This window comes from Podarcis liolepis, assembly GCF_965112155.1.
Source record: "Podarcis liolepis genome assembly, chromosome: 15".
Classification (NCBI taxonomy): domain Eukaryota; kingdom Metazoa; phylum Chordata; class Lepidosauria; order Squamata; family Lacertidae; genus Podarcis; species Podarcis liolepis.
The window spans coordinates 10,047,173-10,065,230 of NC_139566.1; the positions used below are offsets into that span (position 1 = coordinate 10,047,173).

General features: G+C 48.6%; 1 protein-coding gene across 1 annotated transcript in view; it reads right to left on the reverse strand.

Annotated features, from left to right (window-relative positions):
- The window catches only part of KCNN3 (potassium calcium-activated channel subfamily N member 3), a 109,990-nt gene that overhangs the window by 40,440 nt on the left and 51,492 nt on the right, over positions 1-18,058 (reverse strand). The window contains exon 4 of the mRNA XM_083477069.1: positions 7,510-7,651. Within this exon, the coding sequence (XP_083333195.1) occupies positions 7,510-7,651 (142 nt within the window). The remainder of the gene's footprint in view (positions 1-7,509; positions 7,652-18,058) is intronic.

Here is an 18,058-nt window from a genome sequence, read left to right on the forward strand (position 1 = left end):
GCCGGGCTACGCCTTGGACGAACCTCTCCTCAAAGACGAGTTTCATGCCCTCTTCCCCCATAGACCTATGCCAGCAGACTTTTTCGACGACTGGCTTTTCACGCCCACGCTTTCGGCCAGCACTTTCCGGGGGTTCGACTCGGACGAGGACCCGACACAAGACGTCCGTTCCCCGGAGGGGTCACCCTCGGGATCTGCATCAGAACCCTCGTATTGGTGGGACGATAGCCCAGAGGAGCAGTTCCGCAGACGGTGGCTGGAAGGCCCAGGACGAGCAACACCGCCAGGAGGAAGTGAGGGAGAGACGGACATGGACGTTTTCGGGGACGACCCTGGTTTCGAGCACGGCGGCACAGAGATGGAAGCGGAGGTGACCGTTGTCGACGAGAGCAGGGAGGAAGACCCGCGAGACTTCAGATGGAGACCCGCCACGGGAAGCGACCGATATCCGACGTTCGTCCCTTTGCAACAGCAGCCCCCAGCTCCAGCACCGGAAGGAGGGGAGGGGGGAATGGGGGGCTTCGAGGGGGGGATGGATGTCAGGGGTTTAGGAGCAGAGGCATGGGCAAGGGAGGAAACAGAGAGCGAAGGGGAGGAGGCAGAAGAAAAGATGAGTGATGACGACGACCCGAGATCTCCTAGTCTTTCCAGTGAATCAGAGGATTCACAGAAAGGAGCACCAGTGGCCAGGGCAAGGGGGGAGTCTAGGGGGGCACCCCAGGAAGATAGAGCCAGAGGGGACTCAGGGGGGAGCAGCTGGAAATCGGGACCAGCGTCACCGCCAGGAAGCAGGGAAGAGGAAAGGAGCCAGGGGGGAAGCGCTGGCAGCTCACCACAGGAGGGAGGGCATGAGTCAGGAGTGGCCACACCTCCATCGGGGAGCGAAGAAACGGTTAAGCGGAAAGTGGAAGGTTGGGCGCGCGCGCCAAGTTCAAATGCAGAGGAAGGCGGCGCAGTAAGCAGCCCCGAAAGGGAACCAGGTCCTAAAGCCCGGCGCAAGGAGGCAGGAGGGTCCGGGTCAGCGTCAGAAGAATCCCGGAAGGAAGAAGCCCCGGGGGGTAGAGGGACCCAGAGGAGGACAGTCAGGCGGAAAAGGTGGAGCAAGGCTAGGATATTAAGTTGGTGCACACGGGGCGGAGACTCAGACGGAGCTTCGCCGATCTAGCTACTAGACGTAGAGTTGCGCGCAGCAGCGTGAGAATGGAAACTGTAATTCAATAAAGACTTTTACTTAATGATCGCTGGCTAGCGTGATCCTCTGTGAGCTAGGATCTTCAAGCAGCTCTGACAGATACAGAAGGGCTGCTGGTTCAATTCCTGGAATCACCAGTAAATGGATCACAGAGAGGAAGAAAAGAAAGGCTGTGTGAGAGAGAGAGAGAGAGAAAGCTGAGCTGACTCAGTAAAGGCCGCTCCTCTGGGTTAAAAGCGCGCGCGCACACACACACACACACAAACCTACATGACTGTGGACAGAAAGGCTGTTAACCAGCACTAAGGGGAAATCGATCTGCGTTAAGAGATCCCGATTATGTGCCCCAAGGAAAAGCACATGGCCGATCAACCCTTTCCAGTGGCGGGTGTTCAAAGGAGGGTTAGCGAAAATAAACAAGAGCAGGTGCCAAGCTCAGAGGGATGGGAACCTCGGAGAACAAACGGCAGGTCTTGAGGCAGGGTGGAATCGAGCTTCCAAGGTTTCCAGCGGGGCAGGAGACAGAGAAGCCGCTGTTTTGTCTCTCATCTCCACTTGGTATGGGTCAGAAAGTAGCAAGAGGCAGCCACCAGTCAGAAAGAGAGGGAGGGAGCCTCTGGTTCAGTGAGATGGTGTGATGGCCTGGGAATCTGATTCAGAGGCTGAACCGGAGGAATCCCAGCCTGCACAGGAGTCCCCGCCTCCAGAACCAGCTGAGCCGGGGCTGGGGCCTGAGCCTGAAGGGTCCTCACCTGTGCTGGATCCTCAGGTGCAGGCACAAGCTGAGTCTGCTCTGGCTCCTGAGGTGATGGAGGACCCATTGCCTGCAGGTGCTCCACTCTCAGCCCCGTCAGGGGAAGGTGAGGCGGCCTCTGGGTCCGGTAACCCTCCAGCCTCTCCTGAGCTGCAGAGGCTCAGGGCAGAGAGGCGGAGGGAACTAAGTTCCCGCAGGAGGAGTGCTCGCCTCCTAGGCCCCAGAGGAGATAAAGGCCAGTCAGCCCAGACCCAGGTTGCGGGAGCAACGTCGTTGGAAACCTGTTTCTGCCAGCACCCAGACCTGTTTTTCCGGAGTTCCCAACCACGCCTGGCTTCTTGCTTTGGACCCCGCTTCGCCCTTGGTGGACAGTCTCCAGTCCCTTGACCCAGGACCAGACTCTGACCATGCCTCATGGTAACCCCCCCCCCCCCAGGACCAGCACAGATGGCCCCAGAGACATCAAGCTCAGTATTTATGGTGTCGTTTTTCATCTTGGGTCTCGGGATGTTGAGAACACAAAAGCGCTGCTGGATCAGGGTGATGGCCCGCCTAATCTAGCATCCTGTTCTCAGGGCAGCCAACCAGGAAACCAGCAAGCGTGCAGGATCCAAGCACACATTGCTGGACCACAATCCCCATCATCCATGATCATCGGGCTAAGCTGGCTGGGGACAATGGGAGTTGTAGTCCAGCAGCACCTGGGGGACCCAAAGCTGAAGGACACGTGGTCTACCCAGCACCACTGGGCTCCAACTGTTGGGTCCATAGAATCATAGGAGAGTTGGAAGGGATCCAACCCGCTGCGAGATCTCTCAGGGTGAGAGGTGGGAGAAGAGAGGGATGCTCCCAGGTGAGAGCTGGGGGTACGCACCTTTTTCTGTATGGGGCAAAGTTTAAGAAATATTTGTGAGAGGGGATCTTGCATTTTTCGTTCTCTTCTGTTTCTTTTCATTTAATTTCTTCCTCTTTTTATGTAGATTAGGTTGTCTTCTATTGTAAAGCAGACACTTGGGTTGCGAACGTGATCCATGCAGGAGGCACGTTCGCAACCCACAGCAGTGCGTCTGCGCATGTGCGGACTGAGGTTCGGAGCGTCTGCACATGCGCAAAGCGTGATTTAGCGCTTCTGCGCATGCACGACTGCTGAAACCCGGAAGTAACCCGTTCTGGTATTTCTGGGTTTCAACGTGTCCGTAACCCCAAAAAACACAACCTGAAGCATCTGTAACCCGAGGTATGACTGTATTGTGAAAAGTGTCAACAAAACACACACATCCCAATACTGTCTTTTATTCAAGTTGGCAACCCTACCATAGACCCTCACCAGCTTCTAGAAGTGAATGTGGCCTCCAGGCTGCAAATTGTTCCCCAGCTCTGCTGAAGTTCAAAAGGAAGCCAGGCTGAACCCTGGAAACTTTAAAGAAGCTGCTGTGTGTGTGTGTGTGTGTGTGTGTGTGTGTGTGTGTGTGTGTGTCTTTCCAGAATCCATCCCAACATGCATCAAGAGGTCACACCAGGATTATTTGGGTGCTGCTGAATTAATGATTCTCCAGCTGCAATGGAGACGATCCTTGAAGATTGCCGTGCCAAAGCACTGATAAATCGTGTGGAAACCTCCCTAGTCTCAGATTAATGATGGGTCTTTTAAAAAAAGAGTTCCCAAGAAGAAGAAGAAGAAAAGAGGACAGGACAAAAGGAAAGGGTCTAGGCTGGCCAAGCCCTTCCAAATAAAGCACGTGGTATTTATTTATTGACGACTGATTGATGGCAAAGAATTGTCAAGGCACCACTGCACATCCCAGAGAACTGACCTCTGGGGAGTCGGGGAAATGGTGTTCTTAAACATTGCGCTGGCAGGCTTCTGAATAGTGAAATAAATAAACAGGAACGTTTTCTTGCAAAAGGAAGGGCAGGCTTACCCATTCGCACAAATCGTTTTCCTGGGTTTTGCTCATAAGAAGAGCCCGACTCCTAGATCAGGAAAATAGCCCATCCGGTCTAGCACATCCTGTTCTCAGAGTGGCCACCCAGATGCCCCAAAGACCCCAAAGCAGGACCCCAAGAGCAACAGCAATTCTCCCCACCTCCGATCCCCAACAATGCGGCCTCTGACGGTGGAAGCAGAAAATAGCCATTGTGGCTGGTAGCCACTGATAATCTTTTCCTCCATGAATTGTGTCTAATCCTCTCTTGAAGCTGACTAAGTTGGTGGCTGTCAATACACCTTGTGGGAGGGAGTTCCACAGAGTAACCATGTGGAGTGGAGAAGTGCCTTCTTTTAATCTGTCCCAAATCTTCCGACATTCAGCTATATCGGATGGCTCCAAGTAGCGTAAAAGAGAGAAGCTTCTCTCTGTGAACTTTTTCTCCATGCCGTGCTTGCTTTTAGGTACCTCTATCATGTCATATTCCCCCTTTCCTCTAAACCCCAAAGCCCCAAATGTTGTAAGATTTTGGTTGGCCTTTTCCAAACCTTTTCCAGCAAGGGGAAAAGGTTTTCAAGCAACCCAGCAACTGCTGGGAAATCTGTATTCAGCTGCCTTTTCTGAGATATAGGCTGCAATCCCTCCATCCAACGACCTGGGAATAAGACCTGCCAAACTCCATGGGATTTATGCTAATTTGCACCATTCATTTTGGGACGCGGGTGGCGCTGTGGGTTAAACCACAGAGCCTAGGGCTTGCCGATCAGAAGGTCAGCAGTTCGAATCCCCGCGATGGGGTGAGCTCCCGTTGCTCAGTCCCTGCTCCTGCAAACCTAGCATGTCAAAGTGCAAGTAGATAAATAGGTACCGCTCCGGCGGGAAGGTAAACGGCGTTTCCATGCGCTGCTCTGGTTCGCCAGAAGCGGCTTAGTCATGCTGGCCACATGACCCGGAAGCTGTACGCCGGCTCCCTCAGCCAGTAAAGCGAGATGAGCACTGTAACCCCAGAGTCGGCCACGATTGGACCTAACGGTCAGGGGTCCCTTTACCTTTAGCTTTACACCATTCATTTAACACCTCATGGTACCACTTTAAACAGCCACGGTTTCCCCCAAATAACTTTGGGAGCTGTAGTTTGTTAAAGGAGCTGAGAGTTATTTGGAGAGTCCTGTTTCCTCCACGGAGCTACAGTTCTCTTGAGTGGTTTAATAATCAAACCTTCTTTACAGGTAACTCTGGGAGCTGTAGCTCTATGTGGGGGGCACTGGGGTCTTCTCTCAGCACCCTTAACAAGCAACTGCTCCCAGAATCCTTTGCAGGAAGCCACATAACACTGCGCTTTAAATGTATTGAGCTGATCCTCAGTTCTTGGTAGACACCTATAGGAATGGTATCCAAAGCAGGCAATTCAATAATAATAATAATAATAATAATAATAATAATAATAATAATAATTTATTATTTATACCCCGCCCATCTGGCTGGGCTTCCCCAGCCACTCTGGGCAGCTTCCAAAAGAATATTAAAATACTATAATACATCAAACATTAAAAGCTTCCCGAAACAGGGCTGCCTTCAGATGTCTTCTAAAAGCCTGGTAGTTGTTGTTCTCTTTGACATCTGGTGGGAGGGTGTTCCACAGGGAAGGCGCCACTACCGAGAAGGCCCTCTGCCTGGTTCCCTGTAACTTGGCTTCTCGCAGTGAGGGAACCGGCAGAAGGCCCTCGGTGCTGGACCTCAGTGTCCGGGTAGAACGATGGAGGTGGAGACGCTCCTTCAGGTATACTGGATTCAAGAGCTTCTTCTCCACCATGAGGCCTAGAGGCATGGTTTTGAAATTAAAGCCATGCCTCTCAGGGAGCTGGACATTGCCGCAGAGCCTGTGCTCCTTCCCTGAACCCTGAATGTGCACAAGTTTTGGACCGTTGCTCGTTGACTCATAAAGCTCTAGGATTCTCACCAGGCTGTGGATCCGGCTTCCGAGAAATAAATCTGTCAAAGGAATATCTCCACCCAGTTGCAAACCTTCAGCAACATTCGGAAGGGGAGAGGACTTGCTGCTGCTGTATATTTCCCCTGGGTGGGGTAGGGCAGCCCAATCCAGCTCATTAATTAAAAGAGAGATAAACAAACCAGAAATGGTGCTGTGTGTGTAAGTAGCTTGGATTAATGGAGTGGGCTGGGGGTGGGCAGGCGAGAACGCTCCACAGCTGGCTCCGGAAGACATCTGGGACAACTCTGGAGAGGTTGGAACCACGGCAGAAAGTGTTCAGGAAGAGCCTTGCTGGATGGGACAAGCAAAGACCCGTCCAGCAGTCCAATATCCTGTTTCCCACAGTCTTGGGCCAGAGGCTCTTGAGAAATCACACCCCGCAGGGCGCGGGGGCAACAGCCCTTCCTGTGCTTTGTCCTCTACAGCTGGTAGCAGCTGGGTATTTAGAGGCAGGTTGCCACTGGACATGGAGGTTCCATTCCTAACCAGCAGAGCTTACCAAAGAGCAGGGTCGTAGTGTGGGGGGTGCAGGGGGGGCCGGCCGCAACATCTGGGGGTTAGGGTTAGGGGGCGCAAATCCACGGGTTAGGGGGCGCAAATTACTTGCCTTGCCCTGGGTGCTGACAACCCACGCTACGCCACTGCCAAAGAGGCTCTGCTGGTTCAGGCGAGAACGGCCATCTTCATTCAACATCCTCGTTTGCACACACACAGGCAAGCAGCGGAGGCTGCTGCCAGGCAGACCCCACTTGCCTGCACTTATTAATTATTGTTATTATTAATTAAATATGTACACCGCACAACGCCCACAGGTCTTAGGGCGGTTCACCACATAAAATCACAACCGGAAAACACAAGGTAGATAATAAAAATAGAAACAAGAACAACACAATAATGCCCCCTCCCCAATGCATTATTATTCTTATTAAAGGTAAAGGTAAAGGTAAAGGTAAAGGTAAAGGGACCCCTGACCATTAGGTCCAGTTGTGGCCGACTCTGGGGTTGCAGCGCTCATCTCATTTTACTAGCCGAGGGAGCCGGTGTACAGCTTTCGGGTCATGTGTCCAGCATGACTAAGCCGCTTCTGGTGAACCAGAGCAGCGCACGGAAACGCTGTTTACCTTCCCGCCGGAGCGGTACCTATTTATCTACTTGCACTTTGACGTGCTTTTGAACTGCTAGGTTGGCAGGAGCAGCGACTGAGCAACGGGAGCACACCCCATCGCGGGGATTCGAACCGCCAACCTTCTGATCGGCAAGTCCTAGGCTCTGTGGTTTAACCCACAGCGCCACCCGCGTCCCTTTATTATTCTTATTATTAAAGCACTAGTGGTGGCTTCTCCCAAAGAATTCTGGGAGCTATAGTTTGTTAAGGGAGCTGCGAGCTGTTAGGAGATTCCCTGTTTCCCCCTACCAGAACTACAGTTCCCAGAGTTCCATGGGAAGAGGGGACCAATTGTTAAACCGCTCTAGGAGCTGTAGCTCTCCGAGGGGAACAAAGGGATTGGCCAGTGCCTGCTGGGGCTGATGGGAGTTGGAGTCCAACAGCATCGGGAGGCTGCCAGCCCTGAAACAGCACTTCAGACGAGACGCAGAATGTTTAATCTTCCCCCAGGACTGCCCCCACGAGGTTCCCACTTACCATAATGCCTGTGAGCAAGCAGACGCCTTTGCCGCAGTATGTGTGTGGCACCATGTCGCCGTAGCCGATGGACAGGAACGTGATGGAGATGAGCCACATGGCACCCAGGAAGTTGCTGGTAACGTCCTGCTGGTCATGGTACCTGCCGAGGAAATACAGGCACAGGTAAGGAACGTTTTTTAAAAAAATAAAATTTTCATTAAATTTTATGTTACACAGTTTAAAATACTCATTTGACATCCTGAAAATATCAGTGTGACTTCCCTTCTTCTCCTTCCATTGTTTGTTTTGCATATTGATATGTACTGAAGTTCTCAGTTTTCACTCAGGTCCACATATGCAAATAAGGAATTGAAAGTGACGTTCAGTGATTGGATAGTTACAGCAAATGGTTACTGTTGCGTTGTAATGGAGCTCTATATAAGCAGGCTGGCTGAACCCTTCAGTTCAGTTCAGTTCTGTTCTGGCCTGTGAATAAACAAGAGCTGTCTGAAGAATCGCTGTGTCGTCTGATATGTTCACCCACAACTTAACACATATCATAGATTACTGCATATTTTTCAAAAACTAAACCATTCAGTATTCCATTATTGCACCCATCAAACTTATTTACACTGTCGAGTTTATCTTAACCCTGCCAACGTTTTCAGGTGTGCACAATTTCCCCCCAGATATTCAATAAACGTTTTCCAATCTTCTCTAAAGCTATGTTCTTCTTGTTCTCTAATTCTGTATGTTAAATCTGCAAGCTGCGCATATTCTCTCCGCTTAAGTTGCCATTCTTCTTCAGTTGGGACTTTGCTCCTTTTCCATTTTTGGGACTAACAAAACACGGGCCGCAGTAGTTGTTGTTGTTTAGTCGTTTAGTCGTGTCTGACTCTTCGTGACCCCATGGACCAGAGCACGCCAGGCACTCCTGTCGTCCACTGCCTCCCGCAGTTTGGTCAAACTCATGCTGGTAGCTTCCAGAACACTGTCCAACCACCTCGTCCTCTGTCGTCCCCTTCTCCTTGTGCCCTCCATCTTTCCCAACATCAGGGTCTTTTCCATGGAATCTTCTCTTCTCATGAGGTGGCCAAAGTATTGGAGCCTCAGCTCCATACATAAATAATCTTTTTCAGCCAAGGGCCACATTGCCTTTGGGGCAATCTTCTGGGGGCCCACATGGCAGCAGGGGGAGGGGCCAGAAGCAAAAGTGGCGGAGCAATAAATGCAAACTTTACCTTCCTACAGTAGCCTGGTTTCAACACACAATTCTCGCAAGACTACATCCATGGAAGAAGGCATTATATCAGATTTGAAAGATGCAGAAACACTCAAGGAGTCAAAACAGGAGCAGGGAAAGGTGTGGCCTGGGGAGAAGGGGTGGGGCCTACAGAGAGCCCCATGGGCCAAACAGAGAGGCTATCCCATTATTATTATTATTATTATTATTATTATTATTATTATTATTAACTTGTACCCTGCCCATCTGACTGGGTTGCCCCAGCCACTCTGGGCAGCTTCCAACAGAATATAACAGAACTCAGCAAAACATCGCAGACATTAAAATCTTCCAGATACAGGGCTGCCTTCAGGTGTCGTATAATTGTTTATTGTGTACAGAATCAATCTTTTATTCTCTGGAACAACTCGCCCGTTGAGATTAGACTGGCACCTTCGCTTTAGTTTTCGGTGCCTGCAAAAAAATATTTTTTGCTTAGGCAAGCCTGCCCAGCTATGTAAAGCTGATGTGCATTCTTACATATTTTTATCCAATTTTAACTATAATGGGAGGTGGGGGGGGGGAATAAGGCCAACCTGGATTGTAGTCAATGCTAGCCCTACTCAGAGTAGAATCACAGAATCAAGAATCATAGAGTTGGAAGAGACCACAAGGGCCATCGAGTCCAACCCCCTGCCAAGCAGGAAACACCATCAGAGCACTCCTGACATATGGCTGTCAAGCCTCTGCTTAAAGACCTCCAAAGTAGGAGACTCCACCACACTCCTTGGCAGCAAATTCCACTGTCAAACAGCTCTTACTGTCAGGAAGTTCTTCCTAATGTTTAGGTGGAATCTTCTTTCTTGTAGTTTGGCTCCATTGCTCCGTGTCCGCTTCTCTGGAGCAGCAGAAAACAACCTTTCTCCCTCCTCTATGTGACATCCTTTTATATATTTGAACATGGCTATCATATCACCCCTTAACCTCCTCTTCTCCAGGCTAAACATGCCCAGCTCCCTTAGCCGTTCCTCATAAGGCATCGTTTCCAGGCCTTTGACCATTTTGGTTGCCCTCCTCTGGACACGTTCCAGTTTGTCAGTGTCCTTCTTGAACTGTGGTGCCCAGAACTGGACACAGTACTCCAGGTGAGGTCTGACCAGAGCAGAATACAGTGGCACTATTACTTCCCTTTATCTAGATGCTATACTCCTATTGATGCAGCCCAGAATTGCATTGGCTTTTTTAGCTGCCGCGTCACACTGTTGGCTCATGTCAAGTTTGTGGTCAACCAAGACTCCTAGATCCTTCTAGAGTAAACCCATCAAAATGAACGAATCTAAGTTAACCATGTCTATTAACTTCCAATGTGTCTACTCTGAATAGGATTAGCACTGAATGCAAACGTCAGCTTTTAGCTTCTGACTTTCATTGGCAATTTTAATCTGTAGTATTACATTTTATGTAAACCCGTTTAGAGGGTTTTTAAAAAATAAAATAAAATATGTCTGTGGTGAGAATGAGCAGGAATGGTGAGACAGTTTCAGACTAGTGCAGAGAGACCTCCGGGAGTTGTAATCAACTCTTGCCATTGTGCAAAAAGTATCGCTGCACGTTAGACAGGGACCATAAAACATTTCAAACTGAAAAACGGGTACTGCGTTCTCAAAATATTCTCAAGGGGAGGCAGCCCAGGACTTTTTATTTCCTAGAATGCCAACCAGACATCAAATGTACCATTCTGGGGCAGCAAGAAAACGTGCAGCTGGAAAGGGACATTTCTGTGAATCAAAGAAACCCACATCCTCAAAAATGCCCCTGGCAAGAATTTGGGAACTGCATATATCCACTGTTCCCCACCCCAAACGAAAAACTTTGTGCCTGACCACACGAAAAGGGGGAGGGAGGGTGCTTACTTTCTGAAGAGTAGTGGGTTCGATCATTTTATTTTTAATTACAACGGTACCTTGGTTCTCAAACTTAATCCGTTCCGGAAATCTGTTCCAAACTAAAGCGTTCCAAAACCAAGGCACACTTTCCCATAGAAAGCAATGCAAAATGGATTAATCCGTTCTAGACTTTTAAAAACAACCCCTAAAACAGCAATTTAACATGAATTTTACTAACAAGACCATTGATCCATAAAATGAAAGCAATAAACAATGTACAGTGGTACCTCGGGTTACATACACTTCAGGTTACATACGCTTCAGGTTTGTTGTTGTTTAGTCGTGTCCGACTCTTCGTGACCCCATGGACCAGAGCACGCCAGGCACTTCTGTCTTCCACTGCCTCCCTCAGTTTGGTCAGACTCATGTTTGTGGCTTCGAGAACACTGTCCAACCATCTCGCCCTCTGTCGTCCCCTTCTCCTTGTGCCCTCCATCTTTCCCAAGATCAGGGTCTTTTCCAGGGAGTCTTCTCTTCTCATGAGGTGGCCAAAGTCTTGGAGCCTCAGCTTCACGATCTGTCCTTCCAGTGAGCACTCAGGGCTGATTTCCATCAGAATGGAGAGGTTTGATCTTCTTGCAGTCCATGGGACTCTCAAGTCTCCTCCAGCACCAGAATTCAAAAGCATCCATTCTTCGGCGATCAGCCTTCTTTATGGTCCAGCTCTCACTTCCATACATCACTACTGGGAAAACCATGGCTTTAACTATGCGGACCTTTGTTGGCAAGGTGATATCTCTGCTTTTTAAGATGCTGTCTAGGTTTGCCATTGCCCTTCTCCCAAGGAGCAGGCGTCTTTTAATTTTGTGACTGCTGTCACCATCTGCAGTGATCATGGAGCCCAAGAAAGCAAAATCTCTCACTCTCGCTTCAGGTTACAGACTCCGCTAACCCAGAAATAGTACCTCGAGTTAAGAACTTTGCTTCAGGATGAGAACAGAAATTGCGCAGTGGCAGCGGCAGGAGGCCCCATTAGCTAAAGTGGTGCCTCAGGTTAAGAACAGTTTCAGGTTAAGAACGGACCTCCGGAACGAATTAATTTCTTAACCCGAGGTACCACTGTACTGCAGTCACACAATCAGTAGTTGAAATGGGTTCCACACAACCACAAAAAACAAAAAAAAGAGCCACAAAAACAAAAATGTGAAATAAATAGTGAAAACAGACAATGAAAAGGTAAAACTAAAGGTAAAACGTACAAAGAAAAGGTAAAACTAATAATAATAACAACAGCCTTAAATAATTATACCGTTAAATATTGATTTAAACTTGTACTTACACGTGCTCTTATATGTGCTCTTTTCTTATACTTTCTGACTAAACAAAAATAAACCACAGTCGAATCCAATAAACTAAACTATGTCAAGACAGACTTCCTCTCATTTCCCGATGTACTTTACATTTACAACATTGAATGTACAGTACTTATACTTATTACCTTACACTTAATATATTTTCTAGTACTTTCTTATAACACATCGTACCATTTTTCCTTATTTATTAATGTTTAATTTACACAAGGGTAAGTGCAACACAGCCACTAAGGAGGTCACAGTGCAACCTATTGGTTTTAAGTATAAAAACGTGACCGGTGTTGGTGGAGAGTTTGAGGCAGTGGTGCCCTATTTGCCCTAACAGACTGGCCTCCACTGGCTGGAAGTGTCTGAGTGGGAAAGAAGTGAGAGGGAGCTCAGCTGAAGACAGGTGATGCTTCAGATTCTGACAGGTGATGATGACCCGTGAGGACAGCAAAACTGCTGTCAGGCCAACCCAGGCGCCAGGCTGCCAATGGCACCAACATTTAACGCTCCTGCATCACATTTGCAAAAGCACAAGCACTGCTTGGACAGGCAGCTGCAGCGCAATTGAAACTAAGCCCCAAAGGGATGGGTTTTTAAGAGGATTGGGCAAACTCAAGGAGGAGGAATAAGGCTCCCATCACCTCCTGGCAAATAGAAGGGGAAGAAATGGAGGCAGTGAGAGATTTTACTTTCTTGGGCTCCATGATCACTGCAGATGGTGAGAGCAGCCACGAAATTAAAAGACGCCTGCTTCTTGGGAGAAAAGCAACGACAAACCTAGACAGCATCTTAAAAAGCAGAGACATCACCCAGCCAACAAAGGTCCGTATAGTTCAAGCTATGGTTTTCCCAGTAGTGATGTATGGAAGTGAGAGGTGGACCATCAAGAAGGCTGATCGCCAAAGAATGGATGCTTCTGAATTCTGGTGCTGGAGGAGACTCTTGAGAGTCCCATGGACTGCAAGAAGATCAACCCTATTCATTCTGAAGGAAATCAGCCCTGAGTGCTCACTGGAAGGACAGATCATGAAGCTGAGGCTCCAGTACTTTGGCCACCTCATGAGAAGAGAAGACTCCCTGGAAAAGACCCTGATGTTGGGAAAGATGGAGGGCGCAAGGAGAAGGGGACGACAGAGGACGAGATGGTTGGACAGTGTTTTTGAAGCTACCAGCATGAGTTTGACCAAACTGCAGGAGGCAGTGGAAGACAGGAGGGCCTGGCGTGCTCTGGTCCATGGGGTGACAAAGAGTCGGACACGACTAAACAACTAAGCAACAAACCACCGTGGTTACGTTCTGCCTCCACAGTCAGAAGCAGCCATTTTTCCCCTGAATTATCAGCTGCTGGAAACGGCCGAGTTGGGGGAGGACTCTTGTGCTTGGGGGGTCCTGCTCTGAAGGTTTCCTGCAGGCATCTAGTTGGCCACTGTGAGTATAGGATGCTGAACTGAATGGGCATTGGCCTGATCCATGTCCTCCTTATGTCCTTACATCCTCAACCAAGCTATTCCTTTTTTGGGGGGTGGGCTCCAGTCATGGACTGGAAAAGGCAGGGTGAGCAATTACAGTCAATAGGGAAAGTCTAGCACAACAAACCTGCTCTCCAACCCCCACCCCCAAAAGAAGAAATTGGACAAATTACAATAAGGAATGTCATGGAGGGGAGGAGATGCAGTGAAAGGGCAAAAAGTCATAAGACTGTAGAGTTGGAGGGGACCACGAGGGTCATCTAGTCCAACCCCCTGCAATGCAGGAATATTTCGCCCAACAGGAAGCTCGAACCCACAACCCTGAGATTAAGAGTCTCGTGCTTTATCGACTGAGCTACCCCTTTATTTGATACAACATTGCCTGATCTCCTTGCAAACCAATCAGGACCATAGGCTCATTTCTGTAGATGCTTTTGCGCCCCCTCTCTATCCCTCATCTGGCCGTGATCAGAGTTCAAGGACAAATGCCAGTCTTGCAAAAACACTCCAGGAGAGGGCAGAGGAAGGCCAGGGAGTGGGTGTGGCCTGGGGGGAGCCCCCAGGGCCAGGAAAAGGGGTTTGGAGGGCCAGAGTTTCCACACCCCTGGCAAAAACACTAACGCTGCAACCCTGTTCACTCTTATTCCCTTGGAAGATGCAAAAAAAATTCTTTTTTGGGGGGTGGGGGAACGTAGTGGTACGCATAACCCTTAAAATTTTGTGACTTTTTCTACTTTTGTCCATTTACTGTTTTCATTTTTCCCGATTTGAACTATAAAATGGTCATTTTCTTGAGTCCAAACAGGAGTACACCTAAACATTTTATTTTGTTTTTAAGAAAGAAAACACTGCCAAGAATCATTTGCATCCTGTTAACAATGCATGCAGGAGAAACAGTAGACTTGTACTCCGATGCTCCAGAAGGCAGGATTAGAGAACCAACGGGTTAAAATTGCAACCAGGAAGGTTGTTGGCTAGAAAGGCATATTTTGGCAACCAAGGAAGGAAACACTGGGGAGGTGGCATCTGGAGAGAATTTCAAGGGCCAGACAGAAAGGTCTGGAGGGCCACATTCAGCCCAAATGCCTGAAGTCCCCCTTCTCCCCGCTCTAATTCAACACACACACACACACACACACACACACAGAGAGAGAGAGAGAGAGAGAGAGAGAGAGAGAGAGAGAGAGAGAGGAAATCATTTCCTACCCAGAAGCACTTGAACCAGGCAGGAAAAGACAGGGTTAATAATAATAATAATAATAATAATAATAATAATAATAATAATAATTTTATTTATATCCCACCCTCCCCAGCTGAAGCCGGGCCCACCCCTATCAATACCCTGGTGCCACGGCCGGACAACAGCAACATAAAATCAAGTTGCCGGCCAGTTGACAACGCTGGACATTCTCATCTTAAAGATGGGATTTGTCTTGCTTTTGGGCGAGGACAGAGGGCCCAGCTGTCAGCAACGGGATCCCAAAGTACGTCTCCCTCGTCTTTCGCAGCCTCTCTACCAGATCGTTAAACAGGCAAAAGCCAGATGGGGTTATTTTGGCTTGGTTTCTTGAGGGATCAGTTGGGTCCAAGTTTCTCAACCCATCACTCTCAGAATTATGGGGGTTTTGGCATGCAATTTTTTCTTCTTCCCAAAGAAGGAGAAGGGGGGGAGAGGAAATCTAATTCCCAACATCTCCTGGATGTGAAGAGGCTCGTGAAGTATGGGAGCATAAAAGTGAAATATGATGTACGTACACAGAGACAAACAGGCCCACTCAATGTTCGCCTGAAACACTTGCCTTCCCCGAATTCTATTTTGCAGAAAGTGGAGGAAGTTTGGGCAGGGGGCAATTCAACCAAAAGCTCAGGCCACCATTTACTAAGCTAAGGCTCAACCCAGGGAATTTGAAGGATTAAAGAACACTTGAAAATCTCTCAGTGTTTTTAGATTAAGTCTAGGACTTTGTCCAGGTTGAAGGGTGGGGAGTAGTGTTGTTATAGAAAAAAATCATCTTCCATGTTACACAGAACTCTTAGAATACACAAGGTTTGAAGTTACACAGAGCTCTGCATCAGGATGAATACGGATAACGCCTTTGACTAGGAAGTCAGGACTCTTGCCCCAGCTTAAGGTGATTCATGTCAACAGCACTAAATTGTGAAACTCCCACCCCACAGAGCTGCGTTGAACATCTGTGTTGCGGAACATTTGCTTTATGCTGAAGACCTCTCTGCACAGGTCTTTGGCAGTTAAGGGGTGGCTGGTTTGGCAATGGGGATTTGCCAGCTATCCTACAGGGAGGGAGGCAAAATTTGCCCATCAACTGACTTCAAAGTGACCCCTCCTGCAAATAAAACGTAAGCTGCCGATCAACTGTGCACACAGGGACAAACTTGTCAAGAAAACGAGGTCCCATGTTAAAGGTCGGAGCTAAATAGGGAAGGGAACTGAAAGGTCAGAGATGATTTATGACAAGGCTCACGCAAAGAGGGGTGAGGAACAAGAGTCGTGTCCTGCCTCCCCTGTCGGAGGCAGCAGGCCTCTGAATTATCCGTTACTGGGAATCGCAAGCAGGGAGAGCTGCTTTTGCTCTCAGGTTCCCATTGCAGGCTCCCCAAGATACATTTGGCTGGACACTGTGAGAAGATGCTGGAACAAATGGACCACTGGCCTGGTCCAGCAGGCCTCTAATTATATTCCTAGGAATAACAGATCACTGCCGATGGTGACAGCAGCCACGAAATTAAAAGATGCCTGCTTCTTGGGAGAAAAGCAATGACAAACCTAGACAGCATCTTAAAAAGTAGAGACATCACCTTGCCGACAAAGGTCCGTATAGTAAAAGCTATGGTTTTCCCAGTAGTGATGTATGGAAGTGAGAGCTGGACCATAAAGAAGGCTGATCGCCGAAGAATGGGTGCTTTTGAATTCTGGTGCTGGAGGAGACTCTAGAGAGTCCCATGGACTGCAAGAAGATCAAACCTCTCCATTCTTAAGGAATTCAGCCCTGAGTGGTCACTGGAAGGATAGATCGTGAAGCTGAGGCTCCAAGACTTTGGCCACCTCATGAGAAGAGAAGACTCCCTGGAAAAGACCCTGATGTTGGGAAAGATGGAGGGCACAAGGAGAAGGGGACGAAAGAGGACGAGAAGGTTGGACAGTGTTCTCGAAGCTACCAGCATGAGTTTGACCAAATTGCGGGAGGCAGTGGAAGACAGGAGTGCCTGGCGTGCTCTGGTCCAGGGGGTCACGAAGAGTGGGACACAACTAAACGACTAAACAACAACAACAGGAATAACAGTGAGAGAAAGGCTCTTTCCTTTACGCTCTGCCTTTTGGCTTCCTGCAGGAATCCAGATGGCCACTGCGAGAAGAGGATGCTGAACTAGACAGGGTTTTGCAAGGCTGTCCAACCCTATCTGGAAATGTTATTTGCATTTGAACCCAGGGCCTTCTGCATGCAAGGGAGACACCATGCAGTGCCCCTTTCCTTTTTTTATATACGAGCTCACCTGGAAACTGCTTTCGTTGCATCCCAGAGGAGGTGGGTGGTTATGCTGTCAAGAGACTCTCCCTTGTTGTTTGGTCTGTGGCCAGTATGGGGTGTTTGAAGGACCATGATGGGGTGGTTTGTATTTCCTCTCCTAGTTTGAGGGTAGCTTCTACTGGAGCATGGCCTGTGATCTTAACGTTGCTGATATTTGTTGTTTCCACCAAGGGGATCAGGCCTGGTGCGAGCAGGATCCTACCTAGTCTAGACCATGGCGGCCAGACTGTGGCTGTTGTCACCTGGGTTCTCGCCCCCATATATCATACAGTGGTACCTTGGGTTACATATGCTTCAGGTTACATACACTTCAGGTTACAGACTCCGCTAACCCAGAAATATTACCTTGGGTTAAGAACTTTGCTTCAGGATGAGAACAGAAATTGTGCAGCAGCAGTGGGAGGCCCCATTAGCCAAAGTGGTGCTTCAGGTTAAGAACTGTTTCAGGTTAAGAACAGACCTCCAGAACGAATCAAGTTCTTAACCCAAGGTACCACTGCATAGGCCTCCACCTTTTAGCATTCTTTAGTAGCCTGTGGGAATCTTTCGTTTTTCAGGGTTTTCCTTGGAGACAAAGGTTGCCAATGGGGTCATGGGGTGCCACTCCTGGGAGGTGCCACTCATGTTTAGCTTGAGGTAACTGTGTGTCCCTTTCCTTAAATATGATAGTAAGATTCTAGTCCTCATGGTTCTGAACCGAGGGTTGATTAAAACAGGGTCTTAGGAAGCTGCCTCCTATGGGGCAGCTTCTGATGTTCTTAGCTCAGCAATTCAATGAAAACCTGGACAAGGAAATATTCTGGGCATATAAGGAGGTGCTCACTTTTTAAAATCTTCTATAGATAATTAGGGTTTTCACATTATTAAAAGAGAACAGGACCTAACAAGTCAGAAAGCCGCATCCACCCTAATGTGACGTGGATGACTTATCTAAGACTTATCCAAAAGAGTTTTTAAAAATAAAACTTTGCTGTGATTCCCAGCACTGGGATGGCGAGGCAAGCAACAAGGTCAGGGTGAGAAGACCCGCTAGGGAGAAGACCTGCTATTATGGGCCACGTGGAAGGCACTGGCAAAGCAC